Raw genomic sequence first — 12,584 nt, forward strand, 5'->3', positions numbered from 1 at the left:
AACCATTGAAAACACAGACTTTACTACTGTCAACATTTATGCCCCGAACAAAAACCCTCATCAATGTATTAAGAAAATTATAAGGAAGGCACATAAAATGTAAAAAGGTCAACTTGCAGAGAATTCAACGCACTGATGGATCCAGATATAGACACCTCCAATCAAGGACACTCGCCTGCGTGGGTTAGCCCTAGTATATGAAGGAGTTGGGGACCTTGTATTGTGTGCTCCTTGAGGGTAGGGACCCATGTGAGTGTGCAATGTACGTGTGGAGCGCTGCGTAAATTGGGTACCTTAAATAAATAATATTATAACAGATAAGCATCTTAATGAGACACAATGTACGGGGATAGGGACAATTGTAGACACACACCCACACTCACTCAGGTTGAACTGGATGGACTGGTGTCTTTATTCAACCTTACCACCTATGACACACCAAAAGAATAAGACTAAACAAGATATTTTGTAATGAAGATTTGTATGATCCCTGAAGGTGTCTGCACTCCACCGAAAAGGGACTATAAATTTTATTCTCATGTTCACATATCCAACTCAAGGATAGATTATTTTACGATGGACAAATTATTACTTCAGAACATATCGAAATTTCAAATCCACAACATTTCTTGGTCTGATTCATGCTCCAATAACAATAGAAATGAATACAGGATTTCCCTGCACCAACAACCAAGTATGGAGGAACAATACCTACATATTTTCCCAAGAGAAACATTTGTCCGTTATAAAATAAAATCTTACAGAATTTTTTTTATTTAATGATACTGGTTTGATAACAAGTACCACACTATGGTGTGCTCATAAAGCATTTGTTAGGTGTCTTTTAATACAAATAGCAGCCAGGGAAAAATAAATAAAAGAAAATCCTTTGAAGTAACCACTTGCATACCAGCCACCACAGTTCTACTACGGCAGAATGGCGCAGCTGGGCGAAAGTACATTATGTAAAGTCGCTTCTCCCTGTGGCCACTGCCCCCAGAGCTGATGTGAGTTCTGGCGGTCGCGATCACCATCTGACTCTTGCGATTGCCGCTGACACACCGAGAACCAGGATCTGTGTGTGCAAACACACAGTTTTTGGTTCTCTGAGGGGAGAAGAGACTGATCGTCTGTTCATAAAAATGTTTGAACAGCAATCTGTCATTTCCCCTAGACAGTCCCCTCTCCCATTCAGTTAGAACAGAGAAGGAACACAACCCCTTGATCACCCACTAGACCCCTTCCCTGCCAGTGAAATTTTTACAGTAACCCGTGCATTTTTATAGAACTGATCACTGTATAAATGCCAATGGTCCCAAAAATGCGTCAGCCATAATGTTGCCGCCATTACTAGTAAAAAAAAAAAAAAAAAATGCCATAAAACTATCCCCTATTTTGACACACGTTCACGGAGCACACAGTGGCCACGCACGCCCACAATGCCACATCTTAAAGGGGACGTACCTATACGCCCACTTGCCCAGCCATGCCATTGTGCCAACGTATATCGTTGTGCGCTGGTCGGCATGTGGTTATACAAATGAACACTAAATTTAAAAATTACATATGGATTTGAAAAAAAAAAAAAAACAAGAGTAGCATTCTCAATACTAACTGCCAACAAAGACCTAGGAGGAATAGGACTGCCAGACATTAGAAACTATCATTATACTTCTTTATTAGACCAAACTAAATATTGGTTTACCACTTCCAATGATAAACTATGGTTAAATATAAAAAATTTTACTAAAGGTCATTGACCTATTCACCCTATGGTGAAGCATGTAATAACCAAAAAAAAAAAAGAATTGTTCCAAACCTCCTTTCTAGCAAATCAACTTTAATAGCTTAGAAACATTCCATCCAAAACTAAAAAGAGAAACTTGTTCGCTAAAATAGCATTGTCCACAAGAATAAGACTACTGTAAAATATGTCAATCAACAAAAGAATGGACCAAACAAGGCTTCCAAACTTATAATTGCCTACCAGCACACTTCAAGAACATAGTGGAAGGGAAATTTAGCAAATGCGCATATCTAAAAAACAATCCTTTCTGACAAAATTGATATCCCAACAGAAATATGGCAATATTTCACACACCACAAATTTCAAAAAGAGGAATTAGGCTTTTCTACAACCTTCTCTCCCCTTCTTCCCCAGAAGAAAAAGATCCCAACATGTTAAAATGGGAAAAGGACCTTTCACAAACCTTTACATGGGAACAATGGCATAAATTCGTATTGATCACTAGTACAGAATCCTCATGTATAGAAAATTGGGATAATTTACAAAAAAATCTTAACAGATGGTACCCGACACAGTATAGATTATCCAAAATATTCCCTTCCACCTCTCTCATCTGCTGGAGGTGTAAAAAATTACTGGGAAACCTATACCATATTCTGTGGTCATGCAAGAATCTTTCAAGTTTTTGGAACTCAGTTTCCTCCTTTATTGCAGAACTGACAATGGCAACAGCATTATTAGGATTAAATCTAGATATATATAGCTTTAGAACAGTAGCATCACATATCCTGATAGTGGCAAGACTTACCACTGCCAATATGTGGATATGCACAGAAGCTCCTAACTTGTCAAATGTCATTATAAGACTAAACACTCAGGCCCAATACGAATTAGTGATAGAGACATTTTTGAATGCTAACATCTTCAAAAAAAAAAAAAAGTTTGGATAAACAAGCCGAGTGCCTCCAATTACTCGAAGAATAGTGATACATGATACACAAAGATATTGTATTTCTTATAGACGCCTCCTCCTCTTTTCATTCCTAACAATTTGAATATTTGGTGACCAGTTCCTGCCTATAGTATGATCCAACTTGGGGTGGGCGGTAGCGGGATATTAAACTTCAGATATTGTACCCTGTTGTAACCTTTTGTTATTATCTGTTCTATTCAATACCAATTGTATTAATTTATATTAGAATGTATATTTTGTCAAAAATAAAAATGTAAAGTTTAAAAAAAAGAATTTGTGATATTATTCAGACACAACCTCAGCAACAGAAGGCTCAGAGGTCTCCTTCTGGCAAACATTATGAAGGACAGGGTCTAGAAATATACATAAAACCTCTGCATTCTGAGGAAGCAAGCATTGTTGCAATTTGGCACATAACTTCTAAGAAAACTAAAAATCTCCCAGGAGCTCATCAAATATGAATGTAAGCAGAAAATAAAAAAAAAGGGAATAAAAACACAAAAAATAGTATATTGGAATAAATAATGTGTTGGATATGCGCTGCTAAACTTCAGTGCTCCAATGCATATTATAAACACCAATAAATAATCTAATACTCAGGTCATATATGTCCATGAACCTTCATGTATATAATTCATTATAACAAAATAATAACGTAAAAATATCATACAACTATAACATAATTCCAATCCCATTTAAGTAGTAAGTCTGTACAGTTGAAAAAAGTGCTAACAAGCACAATACCGATGATGGAAATACTGGGCGCGAGCAGAGGCAGACGCGGACCTGAAGTGACATCATGCGAAAGTAAAGCCCAGGATTGTTTGTATTGATGCACATTTAAAGATTTTTAAGTGTAAGTGCATTTTTGTTTTTAATACATTTTTACATTACCAGCATATTGCACCATAAGAGGCTTTCTGATATTTTCTCCACATGTGGGCAAGGCACTTTGGCAGCATGACTAAAATATAACCATATGGGCACCGCACTCACCCCCCTATTATTGGAACCCTTAGGAAGCTTGAATGGAGAGCCCCCTATATGCACAGAGGAGGAAGAAGCAGTGATCATCTCAAATCTGGGAGGGTCATACAGACTATATGACATCAACCTCACATAGTAGTAGTAGGTGAGGTTGAAAAAAAGACACAAGTCCATCAAGTCCAACCTATGTGTGTGATTATGTCAGTATTACATTGTATATCCCTGTATGTTGCGGTAGTTTGGGTGCTTATGTAATCATTTCTTAAAACTATCAAAGTCCCCCCGCTGAGACCAACGCCTGTGGAAGGCAATCCCACATCCTTGCCGCTCTTACAGTAAAGAACCATCTATGTAGTTTAAGGTTAAACCTCTTTTCTTCTAATTTAATGAGTAGCCACTAGTCTTGTTAAACTCCCTTATACAAGTTTTATCCCTATTGTGGGGTCACCAGTATGGTATTTGTATATTGAAATCATATCCCTTCTCAAGTGTCTCTTCAAGTTCAGTGCTCGCAACCTTTCCACATAACTAATATCCTCCAGACCCTTTATTAGCTTTGTTGCCCTTATTTGTACACGCTCCATTTCAAGTACCTCGTTTTTGAGGACTGGTGCCCAGAACTGGACAGTATACTCCAGGTGCGGCCGGACCAGAGAGTCTTGTAGAGTGGGAGCATTATCATTTTATCTCTGGAGTTGATCCCCTTTTTAATGCATGCCAATATTCTGTTTGCTTTGTTAGCAGTAGCTTGGCATTGCATGCAATTACTAAGCCCATCATCTACTGGGACCCCCCAGGTCCCTTTCGATCCTAGATTCCCCCAGAGGTTCTCCCCCCAGTGTATAGATTGAATTCATATTTTTGCCACCCAAATGCATTAACATATTTATACATTTAACCTCATTTGCCATGTAGTTGCCCGTCCCATTAATTTGTTCAGATCTTTTTGAAAGGGTTCCACATTCTGAATAGAAGTTATTGCCCTGCTTAAACTGTTTGAACTATTGAACTGTTTACCCCATCCTCCAGGTCGTTTATGAACAAATTAAATAGGATTAGCCCCAGCACAGAACCCTGGGGGGAACCCACTACCCACCCCTGACCATTCCGAGTACACTACATTTATCACCACCCTCTGAACTCGCCCTTGTAGCCAGTTTTCAATCCATGTACTCACCCTATGATCCATGCCAACGGACCTTATTTTGTACAGTAAACGTTTATGGGGAACTGTGTCAAATGCTTTTGCAAAATCCAGATACACCACATCTAGGGGCCTTCCTTTATCTAGCTGGCAACTAACCTCCTCATGGAGGTGAAGTTTTAGGTACCTATTTTGGCATTGTGCTTGTTAGTACTTCTTTTAACGGCACAGACATAGTACTTCAAATCAGATTGGAATCTTTACTCTATAGTAGTATGAGATTTTTTAATTATTATTTTGTTATAAACAGTGACAAAAAATTAACGCGTGGTACAGCACTCCCCACTACGACTATAAATCTTAACACACTAGAACGCACATGAGGCCCTATACATCATTAAAAACAAATGGTCTACTACGTGGATCCAGTATAAGGTTCACAGCTATTTCCAGTTCCCGCTACCTTCCAAACTATGCGTTCACCTTTATTACTGACCTTCTGCAGGTCAACATGTAGGGGGGTGGATGGATTCTTGGTGGTAATTATATCCACTATATCCGGCGGCAGTCCTTAGCAGGAATTGGAATACTGACAGTGCTGAACTAATTAAAAACACTAATAAAAACCATAAAAAATGACAACTCACATTTATCAGTGCACTAAAACAGCATGCATAGCACAATAAGGATATGTAGCCCCTTAGGGATCGCTTTGATGTTATAGTGGCAACCAAATGGGGTACAATCTTCCAATTTTACCCTAAGAGCGTGCTGACGTCACTAGGACCCACCACTACGTGTTTTGCCAAACGACATGTGACTTTATCAAGGAGAATCCTTATATTATTATAATGAATTCTATACACTAAGGATCACAGACACATATCATCTGAGTATTAGATTTATTGGTGTTGTTTATTTATAATAGTCACTGGAGTTTAGCAGCGCAATAGCTAACACATCCTTTATAGAGTCCTTTGTTGTGTGGGAACATACATCGATGCTAGCAGCAGCTTCACATTTATTTTATTGTTGGAACAACAGGTAAACCTACGTGCAGGAATTTCTAGATACCACTTTACAGGTAGCACAGGAGTAACACTTTGTATATTGAGACTAACATTGAAACACAGTAAGATCTTACCAATCATGTAAATCATTCATGCATATGAATCAGTTACTAGACAGCAATCAGTTAAGCCTGACAGGAACAAAGCCTTATGTACCCAGCTTGTTAAGAGAAGAGTGGGGGCTCCTGAAATTGCATGTAAAAACAAAAAAGCAGAAAGCAACACAACATTATAGACAAGCTTTAGAACATTGAATCCAGCTTTGTGCTCCATGTTTGCTTCTTTAGAACCAATAGTGGATTCTAAGCTGGCGAGATCTGATTCAGTAGGACTTCTCCCCTTGCCCTTGAGATCTCCCATTTGCACTACTTAACAGAGGCAACATAACTCAGAAGATCAGGTAAAGAAACATTTGGTACTAACAGACCAGCTGCTGAGAGCAAGAAATTTTCACTTTCTTGCACTTCGATGTTCAGCGTTTTAATCCTTTTTCTGTTGAAAACCAGGAAGGCAAAGTGACTGCAGTAAAGTGCTTACTTTATTTCTATTAGTTATCCCAGAGAACTTTCAATTTAATACAATATCAGCATGAAATAGAGATGTAAAAGTCAATACTTTAAAAGTGACCCAGCACAAGTATGTGGACAATTACTTTTCTGCAGCTTTTCTCATCTGCCTATTCAGTTCTGTGACTCAAAGTATTAAAGCTAACAAGGTAACATAACTGTCAGTCAGCGTGTTTTTTTTTTTTTTTTTACAAGTACAGCAATAACTACTGTAGAATTTTTAAGTGAAGCTCGGTCATTGATTCTGCCAGTTTTTCTCTAATAAAATCTTTACTTCAACAAGATGATGTTGAATTGTAGGTATAGGTTTTAGTACTCAGTATTTACAATAAGTGAAATCAACTTTCTGGTTTCATGGTTTTCAAGAACTAGGTCTGGACATCTTGGCCAGATGGTTTTAAAAAAAAGGGATTGCCAACTCAAGGAATATGCGATTTGCTTCGGGCGATCAAGGAGGAATTTTGTTATTCCCCTGCTGGAGCAAATTGAATCATGCTTTATATAGGGCTTTTTGCCATCCTCTTGATCAACTGCAGGTATAGTATTCTGTATACAGAAGTTTTGTATTTATTCTGCTACTAGAGTGCTTACGTGTGCCCTGGTAGTTTGTTGAGAAATACAAGCCATCAGGCACAAAGGCTGTTGGTAATTGTAGTTAATTCATTCGCAGCACTCTGAAGGATGCGGCCATTTTCTTTTCAAAATGACAGCGGGTGCAGGGAGAAGATTCCCGTCCTTCTGTCTATATTACAATAGGGATTGGAGAGAAGCTGGAGGAGCAGGATCATGTTACACCCTAAAAACGGATGATACATGTCACATGTTTCCAAAGGTTAACTTATCCTTTAAATGTTTGTCTGAATTAGGCAAAGGTAGTTTTAAAGGAAACCACTGCCAGAAAGTGCCAATAAGGTTTTATTCAAATCCCCTTCATGTGTTCCCATAAAGCTTACCTTGCATTTTGGGCAAATAAAACCACTCATGTTCTCTACAACTCCTATTATTGGTAATTTCACCTTCTGACAGAAGTTGACTTCTTTTCGCACATCCTGCAAGGACACTTCCTGTAAAGAAATACAAATGAATTAATGTCTGTTATTTTTATAACTTAGCTGGACCACAATATATATATAAAAATCTCTTGTCCATTAGAGACCCAAACAGTATGGATGGACAGAGGGATTTTGGTCAAAATACTAATTTGTTCATCACCAAAATTTCACTGAAGCAAAATGTTTTAAATGGGCTCAATGGGCAGCTTAGGCAAAAGTCGCTTGTAAAAAATCTCCTTAAAAATATTTAGAATGATATAACCGTTTTATGATCTTTTGTGTATGTAACAGTTATTTGCATAATTGTGTTCATTTTTTTCCCTTTTTTTAAATTTCTGTAAAAAAATATAATAGGAGACTCATGATGTAGTATTTTGGAGGGCACGGAGGCACAAGAACAGGTCCAAAATAGTTAAAACGAGTTGCACAATACTCAAGAGCTATTAACAGTCCAGTCCAAGCTATTGTTAAAATATCCTGATTTTCTAAAAAATTTGGGTGATATAGAATCCCTCAATTTAACTCATTCCTACTAAACAGGGTATACACTATCCAGAATAACACTTGCCTGAGGAGTAGTGATAATTACTGCACCATCAATGTGAGCTGCACTAAGATACTGCACTACTGAAAGGTGTTCATCAGAAGTACCAGGAGGAGTATCCACAATCATGTAATCCAATTCACCCCAGTCTACATCTCGCAGGAACTGTTTAATCATGCCTGTAGGATAAGAATAATAAGAAGAATATGTTATCTTACAAAGGGGACAATGACACAGAATGGCAGCTTAAACAGCCCAACCTAAAGCCTGATGCACACTACAGTTTTTATTAAAAAAAAAAAAAAAAAAAAAAACTGACAGCTCCGGTCAGAAGCCGCTGTACTAACCATGCAAGGTTAAGTCCAGTGATCTCCCCTGCTGAGCTGTTGTGTTCTGACAGGGGAACGCCTCCCCATCAGAACGCTCTTATCAGGGCTCTCTGCCATTGTCTCAGAGTGCTAATCGGGAGTCGGTCAGATGCTGGTTTTCCAGCATGCACGTACGACAGAAGTTGGCAGAACGTCAGCCGGTTTTTATTTTATTTTTTTACAATTTTATTACATTTTTAATTTTATTAAAATATAAAATACTTTGTTCAAAATGCTCATTCATAAAAATATAGTTTTCCCCTATTCCCTCTCCTTCCCCATCTCACATTCCTTAAACATGTGTTATAATCTTCCTTCATTTACTCCCTCTACCTCTCTTTTTCAGATTCACATTGTCTCAGAGTATTTCTTTGTATTCTTGAACTCTTTACATCCATTCCAAGTATTTAAAGATTTTTATATTCTATCTTCTCTGTAACAACACAATTCTTCCATGTTATATATAAATTCTACCCTCTGAACTCATTCTCTTAGTGTTTTGCTTTCCAATGCTTGCCAATATTTTGGGATCAGGTGTTTTGCTGCATTTATTAAATGTGGTATTATCGTTCTCTTATATTGCTTTATTGTAAGTTTGGTATTAAAGAAATACGTTTCTGGATTTCTGTTGTATCACTTCTTGCCAAAATTTCTGTATTTTCAAACACTCCCACCATATACGTGTTCCTCTTTTCCCACACCCTCTGCAGCAAAGCAGTGTTTTTTCCTTTTGATATTTGTGTGCTTTGATAGGCGTTATATACCATCTTGACAGACATTTATTATTTGTTTTTCTCATGTTAATATCTATTAATGTACCGTCTACCAATTTCAACATTTTCTCTCTCACTCCAAGTTGCACCACGTTCTGCTTCCTACATATTCAAGAAAGGCTGTACCAATGGTTCTGACATTAGAGAAAGAATCTTATAAATCTGGGAGATTTCATGCCCTGGTGCTTCCTGTAAGTCGAGCAATTTTTCAAATGGTGGTAATAAACTTTCTCCTGATCTTATTGGATGTGGCAGTGGCTTTATAAAATATCTCAACTGATGGTATCTTAGTTCATCTATCACTAGTAATTCCTTTTTGTCACTTTGTGTCGTTTTTTTCTTTAACTCTTTCATAATATCCTTTAACCGCTTGTCAACCGCTGCACGTATATTTAAGTTGACAGAATGTCACGGCTGCGCAAATTTGGTGTACTTGTACGTCCCTTTGAATTTTCCACCACGCCATCACGTGCAAGCTGCTGGCGGTGAGCGCACCTGCTGCGAGCTCCATGAGAAGAATCGCAGGTCCTGCGGACTATGTCTGCGGGCATACCCACAATCGTCTCACGGAGAGGAAGAATGGGGAAATGCTATTGTAAACAAGCATTTCCCCATTCTGCCTAGTGACACTTTCACTGGTCACCGCTCCCTGTAATTGGGAGAGGTTAAAAGTGTTGTCACACGTAGCCACGCCCCCAGTTAGAATCATTCCCTAGGACACATTTAACCCCTACAGCGCCACCTAGTGTTAACCCCTTCACTGCCAGTCACATTTACACAGTAATCAATGCATTTCTAATCACACTGATCGCTGTATAAATGTGAATGGTCCCAAAAATGTGTCAAAATTGTCTGATGTGTCCGCCATAATTTTGCAGTCATGATAAAAATTGTTGATCGCCGCCATTACTAGTAAAAAAAAAAATAATAAAAATACCATAAAACTATCCCCTATTTTGTAGACACTATAACTTTTGTGCAAACCAATCAATAAACGCTTATTGTGATTTATTTTTTTGCCAAAAATATGTAGAAGACTCCGTATCTGCCGAAACTGAGGAAAAAAAAAAGTATTATATATATATTATAGCAAAAAAGAATGAATTTTTTCAAAATTGTCACTTTGGTTTATAGTGTAAAGAATAAAACCAGCAGAGATGATCAAATACCACCAAAAGAAAGCTCTATTTGTGGGGTAAAAAAAGGACATCAGTTTTGTTTGGGAGCCACATAGCAAGAGTAGTTTCCCATTCCCTGGAAAAAAAAATAGTTTGTTCCTTTGAGTGGTATTAGTGGTGAATTATATTCCCATTTCCTTTGTGTATTAAATCCCATACCTTAAATACGTTCATTGGTGATTCACTTGTGTCCTTGGAAAAATTACGATACTGTCATGGTACCCATATCCCCTGATTTGTGTATTAACGTGTGTGCAATTTTAACCCAACTTTTCCCATGTGAATTAAATGTTCTATTTATAATTTATGATAACAAAACTGCAGTGTAATATCTTTTAAAATCTGGAAAAGCTAATCCTCTGTATAATTTTATCTTTACTTAGTACTGCAAATTGTATTCTTGTTTTTTTGTGCTGCCATATGAGCTTAAGTATCTTCTTTAACCACTTGAGATCCGCGCTATAGCCGAATGACGGCTACAGCGCGGATCTCCTTTGCCGGGACTACGTCTATTGACGTAGTCCCATGCACGAGCGGCCTGCTCTGTGATCGGTGAGTCTATGAGACTCGCCTGATCAGAGCAAGGGGTCGATCCCGACCCCTTATCACGTGATCAGCTGTCAGCCAATGACAGCTGATCATGTGATATAACGGAGCCGGTAATCGGCTATTATTCCTCCTCGCGCTGACAGCGCGAGGAGAAAAAAAAAGAGCCGATCAGCCCTGCCAGTGCCCACCTGCCCCCTGCCAGTGCCCATCTGCCCCCTCATCACTAAAGAAGATTAAAAAAGAAGTGCCCCCCGTCAGTGCCACCCAGCAGTGCCCACAGTGCCACCCAGCAGTGCCCACAGTGTCACCCAGCAGTGCCCACAGTGCCGCCCAGCAGTGCCACCCAGCAGTGCCCACAGTGCCACCCAGCAGTGCCCACAATTTGCCTCAACAAAGGTGCTGCACCCCAGTGCCACATATCCGTGCCCATCAGTGTCATCTACCAGTGCCCAGCAGTGCCGCCCATCAGTGCCCAGCAGTGCCACCTATCAGAGCCACCTATCAGTGCCCATCTATCAGTGGTACCTATCAGTGCCCCTTAGTGCCACCCATCCGTGCCATCTTTGCCCATTGGTGCCGCCTTATCTGTGCCTATTAGTGCCGCCTTAACTATGCCTATCAGTGCCCACCAGTGCAGCCTATTAGTGCCCACCAATGCAGCCTATTAGTGCCCACCAATGCAGCCTATTAGTGCCCACCAATGCAGCCTATCAGTGCCGCCTCATCAGCGCACTTCAATGAAGGAGAAAAATGACCTGTTTGCAAAATGTTATAACAAACTATTAAATATTATTTTATTTTTTTGCATCTTTTTTTGTTTGTTTAGCAAAAAATAAAACTCCCAGCTGTAATTAAATACCACCAAAAGAAAGCTCTATTTGTGGGAAAAAAATGATAAAAATTTCATTTGAGTACAGTGTTGTATGCCCGCGCAATTGTCATTCAAAGTGCATCAGCGCTGAAAGCTGAAAATTGGTCTGGGACTGAGGGGGGTTTAAGTGCCCAGTAAGCAAGTGGTTAATGTCTTAAAATACACCTGTGGCACGTGTATAAGAAACATCTGAAAATTATAGATAACTTTTGTCAAGATTCCCATCTTGATGATATTTACTGTATATGTTCCAATTCAGGAAAGTGGCTAAATTGATTTTTTTTTTTTTTTATTTCCTCTCTAACCACTTAAAGCGGTAGTAAACCCGCAAATTTTATTTTAATTTTTTTAAACCTGCAAAGCAAAAGGCATAATGAGCTAGTATGCACCGCATACTAGCTCATTATGAAATACTTACGTTAGAACGAGGCCCCGACATCTGGCCCGATCCACGCCGAGGGAGCTGACATGCTCCCTCAGCGTTTCTTCCGGGTATCGGGCTCCGGCGCTGTGACTGGCCGGAGCCGCGATATCGTCACTCCCGCGCGCATGCATGATTTCATTCCGGCCGCCGGCCACTGCTGGATTTTCAGGCCGAGAATCCCCTTGTGCGCATGCGCCGCTGCAGTCAGCGGCGCATACCGAGGGGAATATCTCCTAAACCGTACAGGTTTAGGAGATATTTTTTTTACCTACAGGTAAGCCTTATTATAGGCTTTCCTGTAGGTAAAAGTTAAAAATTCGAGTATACAACCACTTTAA

At 39.2% G+C, this 12,584-nt stretch overlaps 1 protein-coding gene across 6 annotated transcripts in view; it reads right to left on the minus strand.

The window, feature by feature from the left end:
• NUBP1 (NUBP iron-sulfur cluster assembly factor 1, cytosolic) overlaps window positions 1–12,584 on the minus strand; it is a 516,243-nt gene that overhangs the window by 265,233 nt on the left and 238,426 nt on the right. For all 6 annotated transcript variants that reach the window (XR_013261876.1, XM_077448858.1, XM_077448857.1 and 3 more), the window contains exons 7-8: window positions 8,108–8,262; window positions 7,441–7,551 (exon numbers count right to left, since the gene is read on the minus strand). Coding sequence is in view for 5 of the 6 variants with exons in the window: in XM_077448858.1 (XP_077304984.1) it covers window positions 7,441–7,551; window positions 8,108–8,262 (266 nt within the window). In the remaining variant the exon portion in view is untranslated. The remainder of the gene's footprint in view (window positions 1–7,440; window positions 7,552–8,107; window positions 8,263–12,584) is intronic.

Source organism: Lithobates pipiens, unplaced genomic scaffold, assembly GCF_037356315.1.
Source record: "Lithobates pipiens isolate NorthernLeopardFrog02 unplaced genomic scaffold, aLitPip1_a1.2 Scaffold_22, whole genome shotgun sequence".
In the NCBI taxonomy this organism is placed as follows: domain Eukaryota; kingdom Metazoa; phylum Chordata; class Amphibia; order Anura; family Ranidae; genus Lithobates; species Lithobates pipiens.